The 20698-nt window shown below is 48.3% G+C and overlaps 3 protein-coding genes across 3 annotated transcripts in view; 2 read left to right on the top strand and 1 right to left on the bottom strand.

Annotated features, from left to right (window-relative positions):
• LOC124477940 (tyrosine-protein kinase receptor UFO-like) overlaps window positions 1–10151 on the bottom strand; it is an 18924-nt gene extending 8773 nt beyond the window's left edge. Inside the window, exons 1-7 of the mRNA XM_047036016.1 lie at window positions 9398–10151; window positions 6480–6690; window positions 6196–6296; window positions 5886–6068; window positions 3571–3651; window positions 3226–3341; window positions 1197–1404 (exon numbers count right to left, since the gene is read on the bottom strand). Of these exons, the coding sequence (XP_046891972.1) occupies window positions 1197–1404; window positions 3226–3341; window positions 3571–3651; window positions 5886–6068; window positions 6196–6296; window positions 6480–6690; window positions 9398–9479 (982 nt within the window). The 5' untranslated portion in view covers window positions 9480–10151. The remainder of the gene's footprint in view (window positions 1–1196; window positions 1405–3225; window positions 3342–3570; window positions 3652–5885; window positions 6069–6195; window positions 6297–6479; window positions 6691–9397) is intronic.
• A 2305-nt stretch (window positions 10152–12456) lies between these two features.
• Window positions 12457–15613, top strand: si:ch1073-83n3.2. The gene is made up of 5 exons (XM_047036274.1): window positions 12457–13288; window positions 14020–14278; window positions 14381–14414; window positions 14559–14745; window positions 15229–15613. The coding sequence occupies exons 1-5, from the start codon at window positions 13246–13248 to the stop codon at window positions 15582–15584; spliced, it is 879 nt and encodes a 292-aa protein (XP_046892230.1). The 5' UTR covers window positions 12457–13245; the 3' UTR covers window positions 15585–15613.
• A 1786-nt stretch (window positions 15614–17399) lies between these two features.
• Window positions 17400–20595, top strand: LOC124477846 (cytochrome P450 2F5-like). Its single transcript, XM_047035907.1, has 9 exons — window positions 17400–17658; window positions 17811–17973; window positions 18185–18334; window positions 18563–18723; window positions 18818–18994; window positions 19214–19355; window positions 19462–19649; window positions 19772–19913; window positions 20276–20595. Exons 1-9 carry the CDS (start codon window positions 17488–17490, stop codon window positions 20455–20457), a joined length of 1476 nt encoding a protein of 491 aa, XP_046891863.1. The 5' UTR covers window positions 17400–17487; the 3' UTR covers window positions 20458–20595.
• Window positions 20596–20698: the final 103 nt, after the last annotated feature.

Raw genomic sequence — 20698 nt, 5'->3', positions numbered from 1 at the left:
ATTATCCATCTGGGTCTTTTCCCCTTCAAAATAATAGAATTTCAGCGGGGGAAGGAATTTTTCCACTGGGTAACGCAAAACAGGGCTGATAGGTTGAGAATGTTGAGGGAGAGAAATATGCTTACAAAGTTTCAAAACCACCTCTCTTTCCTGCTCCCCTTTGCCTTTTTTTAACCATCAACCTTCTTGCTCATACCTTTGTTTACAAGAGAAGCCATTATAAATGCTCTCGTACTGTAAGCAACGTCCACCATGGAAAGCCCCTTCCATCTTTCCTATGGCATGTCTTTCTGCTTAATGTTATTTTCCACTCCCTTCATCCAGGGATACATACAGGCAGCATGAGCTGGCACGAGCGGGAGGGGGGGGGGGAGGGGGAGCTAAGCATTACAGTCAAGACAGCGTGGCCCACCGCTAGGCTAACCGAAGCCTTTCAAGAAGAAATGATCATCCATCTCTCCACTCTCTGCTCTTTGATTGGTCCCTCCCCTCTGTACCTCCCCTCCACCTCTCTCCTCCCCCACAGTTTACGTTGAAACTGCCTGGCAGGGTTGTGGCGGTACAGCGCCGCTCATCTGGTTGTCATTCCTGGTAAACACAGGCTTTACTGATGGCGATACAGGGCTGGATAGGTACATAATAACCTGTCTTCTATCTCTGCCTTGACCCACTTAGAAAGAGCTACCCAACCTGCGGTCTTCAGATGGCCTGGGCCAGGCGCCAGTTCCATGTCAGCTAGGGAGCTAACAAGTCCCACTGACGGGAGGGGAGGTCTGGACCAGGACCAGAACCATGTTAGCTAGGGTGCTACCAAGTCCCACTGAAGGGAGGGGAGGTCTGGACCAGGACCAGAACCAGGGGCCAAGTATCTCACACCCAGCCCCGCTGACCCATTTAGAGTCAGCCACACAAAAACATCCAGGGTGAAAACAAACATAGTGGGAGTCAGATGGCTGAGCGGCTAGGGAATCGGGCTATTAATACGAAGGTTGCCGGTTCAATTCTTGGCCGCGCGAAATGACGTTGTGTCCTTGGGCAAGGCACTTTACCCTACTTGCCTTGGGGGAATGTCCCGGTACTTACTGTGAGTCGCTCTTGATAAGAGTGTCTGCTAAATTACTAAATGTAAACATCACACTAGTTTCCCCTCTCTGAAGAGAAGTCCTACCAGGGCTTTTAACCTCTGTGGGTCCTACCTCCTTGGCTGGTGTGGAGCCCCAGCCAGGGTGTCCACACGGAGGCTCCCTGGCTGCTGTGACAGGAGACCCTGACTGCGTAGGGGCTGTGGGGCTCCAGGCCCCCCACCAGGAGGCTGGCCGGGGGGACGTTCACGTCCTGGTTGAGGATCATGTGATCGGTCAGGTGATCGGGGCCCATGCTGGAGACCCCGCCCGATCGCTTTGTCTGGGGAACAGAGAAACAGAGAGCTGCATCAGAACACATTTGTCTGTGCGCAACATATTTTGTGCCTCAGCCAAGTTGTGAAGGATTTGAATTTGAGTGACGAACAGTGAAGTATGATTTCTAAATCTTGAATGAAAAACATCAAATACTTGATGAACATGAGACAAGTCAGCGTGGAGCATAATACACTTTCAGTTCTTATTTAAGAGAAGCAATCTGTTACACTTCCTCACATGATGATTTTAACCTCTCTCTCTTCCCCATCCAAGTACCCAGATCAGTCTCTGTTTGTGTGTGTGAATGTGTGTGGTGAGTTTGTGTGAGTTTGTGAGTGTGTGTGTGTGTGAGCGTGTGAGCGTGCTGTAAACAGATCTCATCATTGAACTCTCAGGCTGAGAGCCAGCCCCAGCGAGGTGCAGAAACTCATCAACACAAGATCACAGGCACCGAACATGCTGCCTCTGCAAAGAACCTCTGCAAAGCATGTTTGAAGAGCAGTGCGAGTAGGGGGGGGAAAAAAGACCATAAGAAACCACATGAAAGCTCTCATTTTAAAACCAGCCTATTGTTCTCTGCTGCTAAACTCATTACCCACATGCTCCCAGCACCGGCTTGTATGCTACAGTAGAGGGTGGGCTACATAACTAACATAACACGGCCAAACACAGACACAGCCCAGAGTGGAAATGAACAGAGGAAAAGACGAGTGAGTAGGAGCTGGTAGAACAGAGAGGTTATTGTAGGAATGTCTTGACAATGGAACAGTTATCTCAAGATAAAGGGCCCTGACCAGAGGAGCAGGTTGTGAGGTGGCAGTGGTGTGACTGAGGTGGAATGTTTAGAGCCGTTTGTGAGTGAGGAGTCACTGCTGACTCACTGGACTGCAATCTTTAGTCTAAACAAGGCGGGTTAATCCAATATGCTTGCTCTTGTGTGAGTCACATCGCTGAGGCATGCATTCACCACGACTCACTCACACCTTTTCCTGTTTCTATGTCTCTCTTTCTTTCTTTCTTTCTTCCTGTCTTTCTTTTTTCATCGTTTTTTAGTTTTCGTTTTTCTAGAATTCCGGCTCCTTTCCGGTACTTTCTTTTGTCTTTCGACGACAACACAAATCTTTCGTTCCTTTTTGTACTGTAGCTTTCTAATGTTCCTGCCCGCCGCACAATGAACCGTTTAAATTCAAATTTCTCCCTATTCTGCTGTAGCTGGCCCCCTTTGGCTGCTCCCCTGTGAGAGGGGATTGGGGGAGGGGTGTGTGTGGGGGGGGGGGGGGGCAGCCAGGGGTACAGGCAGAGGGGCGTGCGGAAGGGGTGGCTTTATTAGAAGCAGACGTTTTGGGGTGGTGCTCTGCTCTGCACTCCAGCGGAGAAAGTTGCTCCACTTTGCTCTGCTACGTTCTTTAATGGTCTGTGTTTGGGGGTCGCGCAGTGCGCGGGGGGGGGGGGGGGATGCGGGGTCTAGGATACAGGAGGGAGTGGTGCTACACAAGATTAGACCAGGAGGCCACTTTCCCAGAGTGAAATCTGACCCACGGCTACATGAATGAGCGAGGGAGGGGAGAGGAGGAGGGGGGGTTGGAGCAGGATGAAAAGACGGCCGCGCTCCGCTCTCGTCTGAAAAGGAGTCTGACAAAAGGTGAGGTTGCGGTCGACAGGAAAAACAACGTCTCGCCGACGGATCGGGAGACTGATGCGTTTGGCGAACTGCAGGTCAGACGCTTCCTGCTTTTGCCCCGCTGTCAGAGCCAGCTGTGGCGGAGTGTCCACCCCTGGTTTGTCTGTCCTCCTCCCCCCCCCCCCCCCCCCCTCCTGGGCTTACCTGCACGGTGCAGTGGGTGATGGGATAGTTTCCTCCAAAGCCAGGCTGCCAGGCCAGCTGCAGGCTGGAGTTGGTGACCTCTACAACCCTCAGCTTTTGGGGCTGGGCTGGGAGAACTGGACAGACAGAGACAGAGAGAGAGAGAGAGAGAGAGAGAGAGAGAGAGAGAGAGAGAGAGAGAGAGAGAGAGAGAGAGAGAGAGAGAGTGACAGAGACAGAGAGAAAGAGAGAGAGAGAGAGAGAGAGAGAGGGGGGGGGGGGGGGTTAATGATGGAGGTTTACAAACAAGCATTCTTTGAGCCAGCTCGGCCCGTCTGATCTCCTGGCCGTGTGACTGACACTTACCGGTGATGGTGCCAGAGGCCGAGGTGGCCACACCCTTGCGGTTGTGGGCTTCACAGGAGAAGGTGCTGGTCTGGTTCAGACCTGGATGGAGACACCAAACATCACAGAGATGTGAAACAGGAACTACAGACGTCAACCAAAACCAGAATCCCTACTCAGCAGCCTGTGCACTGTGGCGAGGTGTGTGTAGGTGTGGGGGTCAAAGTCGGGTTGAGATCCAGTCAGGGTTCAAGATTCCTGAAGGCAATGTGATATGCGTGTCAACAGTGGTCAAGGATATGGGCAGTGTTTAAGAGCTAATGCCTGCTTGTTGATCCTTTGGTCTATCTGTGTGAGATCGGCCTAGCCGGGGATAGGAAGTGGTCGCGCTGAGCTGTGTGTACATCAGGTGTGGAAAGAGCTGAGCTGCTGAGTCGTGGTTCTGCTTTCAGCCTCTGAGCAGGCAGTGGGGCTCTCTGGAGGGAAAACACACACACGCTTGACATTCTCCAGTGAATGAGCGCTCAGATAGCGATTCACAAGGCATTCACATATAGGAGTAGGGTCCCCACACGCACACAAGGGCACGGATGCACACACAGAAACATGTGACTGTTGTGTGAATAACAACACACACAAAAACCACACTCCAAACCATCGTGATCTAAGACTTGGACATTGCACACACGCGTCCGAGCCTTGGAGCACACATTGCGTTGTGTTGTTCCCACACCACCATGCCTCCATTGTCCTGGGGCTGGCGTGACGCCGGAAGGACAGGGGGTTCGAGCCCTGGCGGCCAGAGGGAGCGAGGAGGAGAGGAGAGAGGAAGAGGGTGATCGTGCCCTGGGGGACAGAGGAGGAGAGGAGAGAGGAAGAGGGTGATCGTGCCCTGGGGGACAGAGGAGGAGAGGAGAGAGGGAGAGGGGGATCGTGTCCTGGCGGTCAGAGGAGGAGAGGAGAGAGGGAGAGTGGGATCGAGTCCTGGGGGACAGAGAGTGTGGAGGAGAGGAGAGAGGGGGATCGAGTCCTGGGGGACAGAGAGTGTGTGGAGGAGAGGAGGGCTGACCACTGACTGTGTGGATGAATAAACTACTCATTGGGAGATCATGATTGCGCAATTTTCCTTCCTTCCTCAACTAGTTAGGTTTCCCCTTCATCAGCGAAGTTTTAACCCAACAGAAACCCCCGTTTGATGGCTTTACTTCTGAGTAACCGTCTTCTCCAAAGTGTCAGGATGTGAAAGTGCTCTGCTGCGTCCCTGAGCCGATACTGGGTTGTTATCGATCGTTTGTCGAGAGGCTACGTCTCTCTGTGGTGTTGTGAGGAAATGCTCTGAGTTCCAGATAAACTTGGGAGTTTTCTGCGGGGGAGCAGAAGGGTGGGGTGGCCGTCTGCGGAGGGTGTATTTGAAGAAGCGGGAAGGATGTCTGCCCTGGTTCCTCACGGTCCACTTGAGCTTGGGCTCTGTGCCATCTCTCTTTATGGGCCTGTCCAAGGAACACTTGTGTTGTGGCGGTCCTGTCTCGCGGGCCGTGGAAGCAGCTGCCCATTCCTGGGCAGTGAATATCCCTACTAATAGGCTGACGGTCAACATCAACCTGCTTTGGTGAGTCAAACAGCCCCCCGACCACATCCCCACCACCCCCACCTCTCCACTCAGTGACTCATCCCACAACAGCTCAACAACTGGACTTTACACAGGCCAACTATGTGACAGACTGGTGTGGTCTGTGTTCAAACGGCAACAACAAGCCTCCTCCTCCGCCTTTCACTCCAGATCTTTTATCTCCCTGGTCTTCCACCCTTTCTTTTCTCTAGCCCTCTCATTTGCCCTTTTTCTCCTTCTTTCTTCTCTCTCTCTCTCTCTCTGGCTCTCTCTGCTCTCTCTCTGCTCTCTCTCTCTGCCCAACCACCACAGGGCCCTGCAGCAGCAGACCCGCTGGCGTCCTGCCAGGCAGCCTGCACACACCGAGGGGGGAAGTGGTGTGGGAGTGGAGTGTGCATGTGTGTGTGTGTTTATGTGTATGTGTGCATGTGTGTGTGTGGGTGGGGGGGGAGGGACGTTATTAGAGAAACTCTTTTTAGATCCTGAATTAAACTGACGGTCAAATAACAGCTGTTTTTAAACAGATGAATTGGCGGCACATTAGAATGGCTGACAACTGATAATTGATTGATTTATTGATCCTGGAATGCTGGAGTGTGTAGGGGACGGGTGAAAGACCTGGGGGAGGGGGGGGGGGTGTTGAGGGATGTGAAGTGTTATGTTTAGCACAATGACTTGGCTACATGTGGTGTTGGGTGTTGTGGTGAGTCGCAGGGTAACTGGATACCTGTGAGGTTCAGTGTAGAAGGCGACAGTGCCACCGGGTCCTTCAGGGTGTTCAGGGGAGCTCCGTCCTGGAGCCAGATGACCCGGACTGGTTCTGGAGGCCCGTGGGCCACGCAGCGCAGGCTGAGGCTGAGGTTGGCCACCACTGACATGGGCTGGGGCTCGACAGAGAAATGGGGCAGACCTGTATCGATGGAAAAAGAGATTTGGCATCAAAAGTCCAAGTGGTGTGTGTGTATGTGTGTGTGCGTATGTGTGTGTGTGTGTATGTGTGTGTATGTGTGTGTGTGGCATCCCTCAGCCTCCCTCACCCTCCAGTTGGATGTGTCCTTCCTTAGACTGAGTGAGGTGGTCGTCAGACATCACAGCACAGCGATACAAGCCCATGTCTGGCAGCTTGACCTTCTCTATCCTGTGTTACACACACAACAGCTCCGCATCATAGATCAACTAAATACTAATGGACAGACAGGCAAACAGACAGGCAAACAGACAGGCAAACAGACAGGCAAACAGACAGACAGACAGACAGACAGACAGACAGGCAAACAGACGGGCAGGCAGACAGACAGACAGACAGACAGACAGAACTAACCTGAGTGTGCTGGTGACCCTCCAGCTGTCCGTGCTGAAGGGGACCTGCACCTGGTTGGTGTCTGCGTAGTGCAGTGGTTGTCCGTCCCTCATCCACACCACATCAGGGGGGTCTACCTCCTCGCCCCCGGGTCCCTGGAGGGAGCAATGGAGCACCACAGGCTTGCCCAGCGACGACGTCACGTTATTCGGGCTCCGCACAAAATGTAGCTCTTTGGTTCAGACGGAAGAAAATAATATATTAGACCTGTGCCACAGTTTAAATTCATCACCGTTACTGTACATGGTAACCAGTCATTTGCGTGGCATGGCGTTTCTGCACATTTGAGTGTAAAAACACATTCTTCCCGCTGTACTGCCATTGGCTGTTTGCTCTGATAGGCTGGTGAGCCAGGTTTTGGTGAGACACGTCATGTTACAGACAGGTACACGTGGCTGTTTCACACACCTTAGTATGTGTGTGTGTGTGTGTGTGGCTGGGCTCAGTCGATGCGTGCGCCCGCCTGAGAGGAGCTGACCTGAGACAGAACTGACACGAGCACAATGCCCGCTTGTCAGTGGACGAGTGGTGTGAGAATGAACACAAACACTAAGCACATTCACGCTCTCCAGTGCCTCCCTAACAGGACAGAAAAGGTTCACTGCTCTCTTGCCAAGCAGTCTGCCAATCTGTTCACTGTCTAAAGGACAAGGCGGAGAGGACTGCGAAACACGATGAGCATGAATCTCTGGTTTTTCCTTTTTCTGTCTTCCTGTCTCTCTTTGACATCAACCAACGGAAATGTTAGGAATTCATGTACCGGTGCAGGAAAGCATATTCCAGATTTTAAGATGAAACACATGCTCATGGTCAAATTTGTACGGTTAAAACGTTCTCTTCAATCTCGCACATGTCATCGTCCTTCTCACACAGACTCATGTTTTACAGATTTTCTCAAGCTTGTCAACCCACCCTTCTAGTCTTTTTCACGACCAAACTTCCACCTTTGACCTCCACTCTTTGACCCCTGAGAGGGCTCCTGTCAACCAAACAAGTCTCTCCCACGGACATGCACAAACATCCATAAATTAACCCCTCTCCAGTAGCCCAGACTAGCAGACTAACTTCAGGGGCCACACTTGTCCTGGGTTCATTTCATTTGTATTTACTTCGAATGTAAATAAATATCTAGTACACAGATGGACGCATGCGCTCTCTCACAGGCTGGAACTGAAAGCATGTTTTAAATGAAAAGGCCCACCAGCTTGCTTCTGTGTGTATTCTGTGGTGGCCTCCTTCTGGCCTGACTGATTTCTTTTTTTTTTTTCTTTTTTTTTTTTTTCACCTGCTAAGTCATGTCATTTTTCAATGTTGGTATATTGAATTGCAACGACTGGTCTTTCTTCTTTTCTTTTATACTTTGATTTTCACATATTATAATGAGTGGTTTGAGAGAATGCCAAGGTTGATAAAACAAGCCAAGACCAAGAGATCAAAGAAACATATTTTGGTGATTGCTCTGCTGTGTGTATGTATGTATGTGTGTGTTGGTGTGTGTGTGTGTGTGTGTGTGTGTGGGTGTGTGTGTGTGGGTGTGTGTGTGTTTGGTCTTTTCTCCAGTGACTTTCCATGTATAATCTCCTACTTTCACGTATTGATTTTTTTTCCTCTTTCATCCCCTGCCGTTTCTCTTCCTTCTCTTGCATCTCTCTGCTCTCTCTCTGCTCTCTCTCGGCTCTCTCTCTGCTCTCTCTCCGCTCTCTCTCTCTGCTCTCTCTCTGCTCTCTCTCTGCTCTCTCTCTCTCTGCTCACTCTGCTCTCTCTCTGCTCTCTCTCTGCTCTCTCTCAGCTGTCTCTCCGCTCTCTCTCTGCTCTCTCTCTGCTCTCTCTCTGCTCTCTCTCTCCTCATCTCCACCTCTTTATCATAGCATAGGCTCCGATGTTAAATACCAATAGACAGACACATACCAAAACCACAACCATAAGTACATTTCTCCCACTCCCTTTATAATCTCAGCTCTTAAAGTCTCCTAACTCAGCCCCCCCCCCCCCCTCAGCCCTCTCTCTGTCTTCACCCTCCTTTTCATAGCCTCTTTCTGGATTCTTCCCTACACATCATCATGCCTCCTCTCTGTCCCCCCCATTCTTCAGCTCTCCTTTGCCCTTATGCTTATCCATCATTTCACTGCTCTGAATGAGACCAGCTCTGACTCACAATCTGAAGCATTCTGTGGTTCTTCCCCTGCTCGCCCACCATGGGCACCTCCCCGCCCACCCTCCACCCTGCCCGGAACCCACCCCCCCCCACCCCTAGCCCCTCTCCCACCAACCTCACCCCGCCCTCCTATCTTTACCACCCAAACAACAAGTCCAGCATCAGCTTCAAGACATTTAAAAACATTCCCTTTGAAGTGTGACTCAGACAAAATACACTGTACCAATGTCCAATCATCTCTTCCTATGGATCATATCTCTCCGCTGGATGGAGTTATGATTGACTTGCTTTGTGGGGGGATGAGAAAGACAGCCATAATGGTCATAACACATGACTAGACAGGTTGAGCCCCTGCTAAACATTCCAGACTGATTTGAAGAAAATGATCTCAGATTACCAGTCAAACATATTATCACTGGCCCATCTTAATGAAACATTTAAAAAAAATGTGTTCAAATGGACAAGATTAGCCTACAGATTTTATCAGGCAGTCTCATGCTAAACATCTTTATGAGATGTTGTCTAATTGGCCAGATGGTGCAGGTTTGTAGCTGTGGTTGTTCCCCTCCAAAAACAAATTAGAAGATTTAATGAGCGTCTTGCTTGTCGGTGAATATGCCTCATTATCGTCGGTGTCGGGTTTTTTTCTGGTGTATTGATAACAAAATAAAAATACTGCAAATTCATGCTAACAGATTAAATTGAGCAGTAACAACAAACTCACCTGTCAAGGGACTGGCACATCCCGATGTAAACAAAGCCGACAGGAATAACATCAGCACTAACCACTGAAAACCGCTCTTCATGGTTTTTCCTTCAAACGTACTTATTTAACAAATGTTGAGTTTTGACCAACTGAGTTAAGGTGGGAGTCCTGCAAGTTACTGCGTCGCTCTCACGCCAGACTTGAAAACAAATCAAAGTTCCGCAGTAAAAGTTTTGTGGTCTCTTTCCGTCAGACGGTGATTTAGATAAATCGCAGGTAGCGCTTCCTCAGATTTTTTCCGCCAATATAATCCTTGTTCTTCTTTTCTGTATCGAAAGAAATGTACAAATCTTAACCCAAGATTAACTGTAGTCACTTGTCCTTAATCTGAACAGCTGACTGACAGTAAAAAAGTTACAGAAAAGTTCCGCACAGAGGATGATGAACTTTCTCAATTCAATAATTGAAAAACCACAGTAAAAAACACTCTAAAATGATCAGCAATCACGCAAGTTGTGTAAAGTCATTTTAGGCGCTGAAAGATTTTCTTGAACCAGTGTTTCGTGTGGTCCGTTGTTCCCAGCCCTCTCACTCTCGTTTTGCCTCACCAGATCTTGATTTCTACTGATCAGTCCTTGGCCCTATTTTCCTCCTCTCTCTCTCTCCCCCTTCGTTCGAACAGGATTCAAATTCCTAAACTCAAGTTGTTTCCATTCTCCTGCCCCCTCCTCCCGCTGGCTCCTTCGCCCTCCCCCTGTGCCTCTGTCTTTTTCTCACAGGAGATGAGAAAAACGGGGGCCAGGCCGATTGTCTAAACACAACTGCAGTCCGTCATTTATTGACCCTAATCGAAGACAGTAAATTACTTATTTCCCCGCCAGAAACACAGTAGTCTGGTCATTAGGGATCTGTTCTGCATGAGTCTCACCGTGACCCCTGGGTTGAAATACAGTCTTGTGAGTTATATCGAGAACTCATGTGTAGGCTATTTGCGGATAGGTAGTAGTATAAAGCTATTAGTCTAATCACAATACAAATATGCTCAAGGATCGTACATTTTATGAGAATGTGTATTGACATTAATGACATCCTTTCTTGTTCACTTACAGACCATGCAAGGTAATAGGAGACACTGATAAAGCTTAGTTTAAGAAGATACAAGGAGTTATTTAAATAAAATATATATGAAAAATATAAAACTGCTCCTCCAGCATATTACATGAACTTAAAATGAACTCAATTTGGTCCCTCCTGTAGAAATCAATTGTTAAAACAAAATTACGTTCAAATGCCTTTAGAAACTTAACATGATGCTAAACATACATTGGATAAAAAAAACATTTTTAAAATTATTTTCATTGTGGTCATGCATGCCCCACAGGATTCCAGAAATTACATTTTAATCACATTTTGATGGGATTCATCTTGTGTAGAGTGGGTCTGTTTTATAAAGTGTGGCACAGCTACATAATCTCAACTGAGTTTGGATGTTAAGAGGAGACAGGCACAGTCACAAACAAAGTCAAGCCCAGCAGTCACACAGAAAGCAGCAAAGCTCTTGTTGTGGTTTCCAGACTGGGAGGTGCTCTTGCATGTTCGAACAGGAGACAAACTGAGTGGATCCAGGTTCTCGCAGTCTAGGGAGGGAACCTTGGAGTTCACATGCACTTCATGAATAATTGATTTTCTGGGGCCGAATCGTGTTTTTTTTCCCATGAAAGTGATGGAAGTAGCAGAGGCTCAGGTTGCGGTGGCCCAGGGTTGCTGGCCCTTTAAGAGAAGCTCTGTGGACAGTGCTGTGTTCCCAGGGTTTTTAATGGAGACAGAGAGGGACTGAGAAAGGCCCTATTGTATATCCTTCCTTTTCAATAGGGGCCCGAGCAATGGAGCTCTCTCTCTCTTTCTGCTTTCTGATAGAGGCACAGAAAAAAAGAGAGAGGGAGAGAGAGAGGACGGGGAGGGAGGGGGGGGGGGTTAGGGGGGGGGAGTCACGGAGGAGGGAGGGGGGGGGGTTAGGGGGGGGGGGAGTCACGGAGGAGGGGGGGGGGGTGTTCGACAAAAAAAAAGTTTGGAAGAGTGGAAGAAAGGGAATGTTTTGATGAAGTTGTAGAGATGGGGGATGGGCATTATATCAGGTTGGATAAGCTTGTTAGACATCTATAGAACCAGGGCAGACTGGTTATTCCTAGAGCTGTGGTCTAGGAGACATGCATAGGTACAAGGATAACAGGAGGGAGGCTGTCTGATTGGCATGGCTCTGGAACCCACAAACTGTACAGATGTCACTGTGATCCTGCTACACTGTCGAGTGCTTGTTCGTTCAACTTTATTTAGTCATTCTCTGAAGTAGAAAACTTTCCCACATGATTTATATGCTTAGTAAAATGTGGTGAGGCTGTGGCTGTAGAACTGGGAAACACCTCTCTTATCACTTCATCACACAATACTCTCTCCCCTGGCCCTCCTGGCTTTGGAACCCTGCCTTGCCTGTTCCCTCTTCCAGTTGAGGCTCCACCACAACCCCAGGGAGGGAAGCAGCCAAACAATGTGCCAGGGCTCCCCTTAGCCCAGAAAGACACTTCTGCCTCCTTCTGGTAAAAACTTGACTAGAACGTGTGATTGATAATAACTGACTTAGTGTGTTTTATTCACGTAAAACCTAGCGGTGTAGTGTGACTGATAAAGAGTGACAACCACAGCAGACAGGCACATACTTAAAATCATTGGTGTAATTCAATCTTATTTTTGAGGTTCAACGTGTATCCCAAATCATGTTATTTTGTCATGTTTCTCTGTCAGGCTTCAGCGTGTTTCTGGTGTGAGACATCACATGACAGAACAACATGCGTCCTGTATCCAGGTGATTGCGTAATAGTGCCATACATTTACCGGAGAGGATAATGCACAATGAAAAAATCCCTCATCCGTTGACCACATTAAACAATCAATAATGCCCAGGGTGTTTTCCAGAGCGACGTATATCCAGGTCTGCCCAGATTAAGCACTGGCTTACCTCCAGCTGTACAGGAATGACAATCTCCTGGGATTTAATCCCACCAGGGAAGCAGAAGGGAATGTCACCCCATGACCCAGGGGCAGAGAAGCAGTCAAGGCTTGACTGAAGATAGTTGGAAGGATTGACATGTTGGATCTTTGCGAGTCTTTGTGAAAAGTCACGATGGATGTGCTTGGGCCTGTTCATTAGGGTTTAGGGCGATCAGGTCTTTTTGTATCTGAGGGATGAGAACAGAAAGGAGTTGTCAGAGAGCAGCTGTCACAGAAGTGGATTTGTGGATTTCAGGCCGGGCTGAGTAATATTGTGCAAAAGAAAAAAAAAAGGACCAGTTGTGAATCCTTCGAAAATTTAAATTTCATCTGTGTGCCCCACTGTATGACCTAAACCACTGTATGACCTAAACCACTGTATGACCTAAACCACTGTATGACCTAAACCACTGTATGACCTAAACCACCGTCCTCTGTGTGTATTTGTCTGGGTCACAGACGCAGAGAGAGAGAGGGAGAGAGAGAGTGTGAGACAGATAGAAAGGGAATCCAATCTGACATCTGGTTAGAGCCTAGATGAAAATCCTGATTGAGAAGCGGCCTATCGGGATTTAACCATCGCCATTATGATTATGTTCCAGAAACATCCGCTCATGTGATGTTTATGTGCTTATGTGCTGTTTGCTTGGGCGAGGACAGAACCAATCCCACTCAGACCTGATGCATGCGTGGCTGTCGAATAGCCTAAATAGTGGGGATTATTCTCCCTATTCTCCCTCCCATCTCTCTCTCTGTCTCTTCCTGTTTGAGCCCTCTGCCTCTCAGCTGCATCCGTCCCTGCTGCTGGACTGACAGCAGGCATGAACACAACAGGAGTACACCATGGCTTCCTGAGAAAGTATGGTAAGACATCTTTTATTTGGAACGTTTGAGACAAAAAAAACTTTCATTTTTTTTCTCTCTTGGTTGATAAAAAGTAAACAAAACATTTACATCCAAATGATGTATTTGTTTTTGTCGGAGACAATGTATGAGACTAAAAGCAATGTGTGCGGAAAAAATAACCTTTTAAAAGACATGTAGGGTGCTACTCTTTGGTGTGTTTTTGTGGTTGCATAAAAACTTGCATTCCCTACGATCCATTCATCCATCTTTCTACCTGTCTTTTGTGTTGTGTCTGTTTATGTCCCTGTCCATTCTTCAGAGAGCTGGTCAGCATCCAGGCTCTGTGTGGTGTTTGTGTGTAGCAACGCTGGCTCGGCCAGGCAACAGACAGGCAACAGCCAGTCCAGATGATGCCTCACACCTCTAGTGGAAGCTAATCCACCTGGTTAGCGCTAATCCACCGTCAGAGAGAAATAGAGCAGACACTCACTCTGTGCTCTCCTTTTACTCTCAGCATTACATCAGACAGAGGACAGATGCAATGTCATTGCTTGTTTTTCTCATTTCCCTCATTCCCTCTTCATTGTTACGATAAAATAACACTGTATTGTTTCGCAGGTGGGAAAAGTGTTGTCTCTTGCAGATTTTTTTCCAGACCATGATTTGGGCTAGTCTTCCAGGAGAACACAGATAGCAGATGGGTCTCTCACGGGACATGATTCTGTAACATGTCTGCCCCCTCCTCCCAGGGGGCTTCATGTTCAAGCAGTGGAAGGAGAAGTACCTGGTGCTGACAGCAGAGGGCAGTCTCATGGTGTGTCGGGACGCAGACTCCACCATTGACCAGGTGGTGGCGCTGCAGAGCAGCTGTGAGGCCATCGTGGAGGGGAAGGAGATCCTGGACCTGCCCAGGCTTCCCCCGGGAGCCAGGAGAGACTGCTGCTTTGCCCTCATCCTCCCCCAGGACAAGTTCCTCCTGCTCCTCTGTGACAACCCAGAGGACTGCAGGTCAGTGTCCGCAGAGGACAGGCATGACCTTTGACCCTTTATCAGGTCTGTGTCTTGAGCTGCTGCTAATAGCGCTTTCTCATCTGTGTTTGTCTTTTACAGTCTCTGGCTGAAGTTGCTGAGGAAAGTGAGAGAGGTGAGTGGTCACAGGTCTACAAGTCCCTTTGTTCTCTCAGATTCTCTCTTATTTGCAAACTGATCTTTGCTCTTTTCCTATTCATCCATGTCTAACTGTATTTGGGTGTTTCTCACTGAAAAGCTTCCTCTGTGTTTTCCTCAGGGTGTGATGTCCCCGCTCACTCTGCAAAGACAGCAGAGTTTGACCCCATGCATCACTGACCGTGACCCCCTTCCAGACACTCCCAGTGAGAAGGAGCCCCAGTCCCCCCGAGCCATCAAAGCCACGCCCCACACCTCACGGATTGCTGAAAGAGGAGGTTCCTTCAAGGAGCGAGGCCAAAGTTTTGGTAAGTCCAGGGGGAAGACGGGTGGGGGTCTGATGGTTGAGCGGATAGGGAATCGGGCTATTAATCAGAAGGTGAACGGTCCAATTCCTGGCCCTGCCAAATAATGTTTTGTCCTTGGGCAAGGCACCTCACCCTACTTCCGCGGGGGAATGTCCCTGTACTTATTGTAAGTTGATCTGGATAAGAGCGTCTGCTAAATGACTAAATGTAAATGTAAGTCCAGACATCGTACCATAGAGGTTCACACATCAGTGGAAATGTAGTTTTTCCTGCATGTTTGTGTTTGGTTAAATAAAACCGTGTGTCTCTGTGTCTTTGTGTGTGTGTGTGTGTCCCTGTATGTGTGTGTGTCTCTGTGTCTTTGTGTGTGTGTGTCTCTGTGTGTCTTTGTGTGTGTGTCTCTATGTCTTTCTGTGTGTGTGTCTTTGTGTGTGTGTGTCTCTATGTGTGTTTCGCGTGTTTGTCTTTCATGCGCCCACCCAGGAAACGGATCAAGACGTTCAACAATAAGGAGCGCCTCCATCGCCCCTCCTCACCGCACGTCGGACTGCCTTCGCCATGGCAACAGCAGCGATGCCCGGGCAGTTCGGGCGGTGTGCCTGCTAATGGGAGGGGCCGCTGCCTCCTCAGCCCTGGGATACCTCAACTCCTGCGCCCCCACCTCCCCTCTGGCCAGCAGGCCTCCAGAGCTCCCTCACAGCACGGCGTTCTCTGACATGGCCACCGGGGGGCCCTACCACGCCTGCAGCCAAGCCGCCGACTCCCCCCACTTCAACAGCTTCGACTTTGAGGGAGACTCTGACTTTGACGCTTTTGATTGCGGAGGATTTGCTTTTTAGAGTTTATCTTTACTTTTCATTTTTTTCATTTTTTTTTTTTTCTCCAACCTTTAATACCGTAGACATCCTACGAAACGTGTCTGTAGCTGAACCTAAAGGAGCTTTAGGTTCCTAAATGAATCACGTGTTTCATTACATGTTGGTCTGTCTATTAATTAGTGATAATGTCCTTTCCTGGCTTTCAGCCCATGATTCTCAGGTTAATAAATGATGAATCTGTCCCACACTTTAAGACCTGCATTGTTTTGTGTACCTTATACATTCCAATGTTTAATTTGTAATGTGATTTTGAACCACATATCACCTGTCGTCAATAATGTGGTCTACATTTCTGGATGAAAATCCAACACCCATTTTGTATTTTTCTAATTCAATATTTACTGTATTATGTTGTTTCTGTGTGACATTTTTTGGCTTCGACATGTTTTAGAGTCTCCTTTCTGCTGTTCTGTTGTTGATCTCTCCAGTCTTTACCCTCGGTCACCGTGACCACCCCCTCCCCCTGCTTTGAGAGGTAGACCAAAGGTGGACTCTGAATTAAAAAGCTGTCTGTCACTGTGATGCTGTGTGTCTGTGTAAGGGGTGAAATGGTGGGGTGTCTGAGGTGAGGAAGCAGATTTGGGCCAGCGGGCTGCAGAGGGGAGACAATGGCGTATGCTTGTCCCCGATTGTGAATGCAGGGCAAAATAATCCCCTGGTTTTAGCACTCATGAGTCGGATGCAGTATTATATGTGAGTGTGTGAGAGAGATAGAGAGTAAAAGGGAGAGCGAGAGAGAGCGAGAGAGAGCGAGAGAGCGAGAGAGCGAGAGAGCGAGAGAGCGAGAGAGCGAGAGAGCGAGATAGAGAGAGAGAGAGGAGCTTTATTAAAGATCAAACGTGTCATTTTGATGTAAAATGCTCAGAGATGTGTTTTTAAAGCATAAAGCATGTTGGCATTATTCCGCATTTGTATGTGGGGTTAGACTGAATGTGTTTTTGTACATTTTGGAACATCTGGAAAATCAGATGTACTGATGTAGTGTACACACAGCAGGTCACCCTGATCAGTGTGTGAAGCCAACACTAACCTTGTCTCTCACTGTGGGCTTCCTCTGAAGCCCGTGACAGCGTGAACACTTTGCCTGTCTGTGACGTGGTGACCCAGACACAAGGAAACAGAGCTGGAGACATGAGGTGACTCTGTTAACCCAAAGAGGAGGGCCTCAATGGTGTCAGTGGCCCATGGATAATACCTTTCTGAGTTAATTTGGGTTGTGTTACCTGACATGGTATTTCATCTAGATTGATCACTCTGGGGCCAAATGGCTATCTGACTGATATCCACTGGGATAATTTCCATTGCATGCACTAAGCGGTCGTATGACAGTTTGAGGTTGAATGAAATAAGTATACATACACAAGAATATACACAATTTTTCAATAAAAACAAACTCACAAAAAAAAAAAACATTTTAGGGTTAGGGTTAGTATGGAGCATGTTAACCCTAGTAAAAATTATCTTAAGAATTACCTCTTTAGAATTCTTTTTTTTGTATTTTAGGGGTCAGCATTGGTTTTCGCTTTGTCATCTAACTTTTTTATTTGTGTTTTGGCTCTGAGATAATGCAGTGTGTCAACACACAGGTAACTGGGTGAAAGTAATAAATCTTGTCATTGACTTCTGTCCCAGTCGCATTCCACTCATGTCAATAAAAACCTCACTTAGTGGGTGAAAGTCATAAATCACAGGGTTGACATCTGTCCCAGTGAAATTCTACCGGTATCTATAAAAGCATCAGTGCTGACGTTGTGCAAGCACACAGACACACAGACGTGCTCCAGATCTGGTCAAAACAACTGCTGAGAACCAGGTAGAGGAGCTAATCGAGGGACATTGAAGGATATATTTGTTTTCCAGAGCTATGGATTTGTTCAGCTTCCTGCTGTTGGCAGTGCTGGTGCTGGCTCTGGTGTCATTGTTGACCACGAGTGGCCGAAGACAATACTGTCTGCCCCCAGGACCCAGAACCCTCCCCCTCATAGGCAACCTGGCCCAGGTGGACAAACGAGTCCCCTTCAAGAGCTTCCTAAAGGTGAGCATTCTGGAATGACCATGACACCCTCATGACAGTACTTGTCTTTGATAATAAGTAGTTGAATATTCAACTGGGATTATTGGCACTCAGAGTTAGTCGCTGACACACAGTGACTAACTCTCTCTTTGTGTTTGTTTTTTCTTGTATAGTGGAGTGAAAGTTACGGGCCGGTCATCACCGTGTACCTGGGCCCCCAGCGGGTGGTGGTTCTGGTGGGTTACGAGGCAGTGAAGGAGGCCCTGGTCGACCAGACTGATGACTTCACGGGCAGAGGGCCCATTCCGTTCCTATTCAAAGCTACCAGGGGCTACGGTAATAGAGCTGGTGTCACTGCGAAACAAAAAGCCCTCAACAATGACTACGTTCTACCAATTTGTTTGTAGTCTCTCATTGCACGTGACTGATTCTTTAATGGTTTCAAGGGGTGTGTTTGAGTTTCCTGTTGCTCTTCAAATTGCGTGGGAATGTAAGGTATAAAGGATGTTCTGCTCCTCCCCTCCCTCCCGCTCTCCCTCCCTCTCAGGCTTGGCAATCAGCAACGGCGAACGTTGGCGCCAGCTTCGCCGCTTCACCCTGACCACCCTCAGAGACTTTGGAATGGGCCGCAAGGGCATGGAGCAGTGGATACAGGAGGAGAGCCAACATCTCGTAGCCCGCATGGAAGGCACCAAAGGTGTGCACGCCTCGGAAGTTGTACACAAATCTGCAGCTGGGGGCCCATTCAACACAGTGTGTTCATGTCTGCGGAAATCACAGTAGAAAGTTTACCTCAGATTCACTGAGGTAACGCCTGGCATTGTCTCGATGTACGAGTGTTTGGATACACAGGAAAACATTTGGTATGGGTGTGCATACATGGTTTGTTTTCTCATGAGAGGCGCCGACCCTTTTCTCCCCATAGCCGTGCCCTTTGACCCCAGCTTCTTCCTGAGCTGCACCGTGTCCAACGTGATCTGCTGCCTGGTGTACGGTCAACGCTTCAGCTACAAGGACCCAAGCTTCCTGCGGCTGCTGAAGTTCTTCTCTGAGTTTGTGCGGTTTGGAAGCAGCCCCCTGGGGCAGGTATGAACAGAGAAAATGGAACCGCACAGAGGGTTCAGGCGAGGGCGGGAAAGGTTGACCCTTGACCTCTCACGCTGGTCTCCCCCCCCCCCAGCTCTACAACGTGTTCCCCAAGGTGATGGAGTGGCTGCCGGGGAAACACCACGACGCCTTTGCCAAAATAGAAGAGATAAGAGACTTTATTACAAAGAAGATCAATGAGCACAGGGACACTTTGAACCCGGGGGCACCGAGGGATTACATTGACTGTTTCCTCACCAGGATCAATCAGGTTTGACTGTTTACTCAAAATAACCAATCAGTGGCCATTCAGACAATCTAGTGATGATGTGATTTGCGGTACAGTCTAAACTTCAGATCCCAAAGACCTCTGTGTGTTTTGCATCTGAAAAGAGGAAAGTTTTCCCAAGTTTGGGATTTTCTCCAGTGCTTGTGGGAAGAACATTTCAACAAAAACGTGGCATGTCATGTTCCTTTTGTGGATCCACAGGAAAAGGACAATCCTAACTCTGAGTTTCATCTGAATAACCTGGTATCCACAGTGTTAAACCTGTTCATAGCAGGAACTGAGACCACCAGCACCACCCTCAGATACATCATTATGGTACTCATCAAATACCCCCAAATACAAGGTATTATAGCCAGAGTCTCTCAAAACCCTGTATTGCTCAGAAAGACTGAGAATTTTTGCTGTCTGTAACTTTCTGTTGAAGCTTCCTGTCTGTCTTGTTGTCTTAGAGCGCATGCAGCAGGAGATTGACTCTGTGATTGGACAACAGCGCTGTCCATTCATGGAAGACAGGATGTCCCTCCCCTTCACGGATGCAGTGATCCATGAATCGCAGCGTTTTATGGACTTAGTGCCCTTAAGCCTTCCTCACTATGCCTTAAAAGACATCCAGTTCCAAGGCTATGAAATTCCCAAGGTGCAATGCAATTTTTTTACTAAGCATGCATTTATCACACACAAGTAAACAATTCTTATCAACAGAGCGATGTCAGACAGTGAGTATGTGTGCCACTGTGACCTTTTGTATTTGCCTCCCAGGGAACTTTAATCATTCCCCTGCTGCACTCTGTACTCAAAGAGGAGACACACTGGGAAACACCCACATCGTTTAACCCCCAACATTTCCTGGACAAGAACAGCAACTTTAAGAAGAACCCGTCGTTCATGCCTTTCTCTGCAGGTAACATCTACTGTCCTTCTCCCAGGCAGTCTCTCAAAACGTCTAAACCCCAGCGTGTCTGTGCTTGTCTGGTGGCTGCAAACGCTGATATCTACAGTTTTGTGTAGTACACTGCAACACCACAGAGAGTGCAAGCACGTATTGTTTAGTTAGTAGATTACAACACCAAAGACAACATTCTCTTTGCAGACTTTGGCCTGTAGTTCAAAAAGCAGTCATGAAAACAATATACATGTAAATGGTATCATGTATCCAGCTCCCCCCCCCCAAAAGCAAAACACTAGTTTTAAGCTCATTCTTATTCAAATATTTCACTCTGATCAACCATGCTGTTTATAATCTCTGCCCCCACCCCCCTTCAGGAAAGAGAGCCTGTGTCGGGGAGTCCTTGGCTCGAATGGAGATCTTCCTCTTCCTGGTGTCTCTAATCCAGCGCTTCACTTTCTCCAGCCCGAGCGGGCCAGACAGCATGAACCTTGCCCCAGAGTACAGCAGTTTTGCCAATCTGCCCCACAGTTACCAGCTCATTGCTACCCCCCGGTGAGAAGTGCAGGAACTGCAAGAGGGCTGTACTAAAACTCCAAGAGACTTGAGATTGTAGTGATGGCTTACATTTACATTTTACATTTAGTTATTTAGCATTTAGCCTCTAGGAGAATGTACCTGTACTTACTGTAAGTCGAGAGACTTACAGTAAGTACAGGGACATTCTCCCCGAGGCAAGCAGGGTGAAGTGCCTTGCACAAGGACACAAGTCATGTGCACCGGACGGGAATCCAACAGCC

Source organism: Hypomesus transpacificus, chromosome 15, assembly GCF_021917145.1.
Source record: "Hypomesus transpacificus isolate Combined female chromosome 15, fHypTra1, whole genome shotgun sequence".
NCBI classification, from domain to species: Eukaryota; Metazoa; Chordata; class Actinopteri; order Osmeriformes; family Osmeridae; genus Hypomesus; species Hypomesus transpacificus.
Note: the sequence above shows the minus strand (reverse complement) of the source record. Positions and strands in the feature narration are given on the sequence as shown.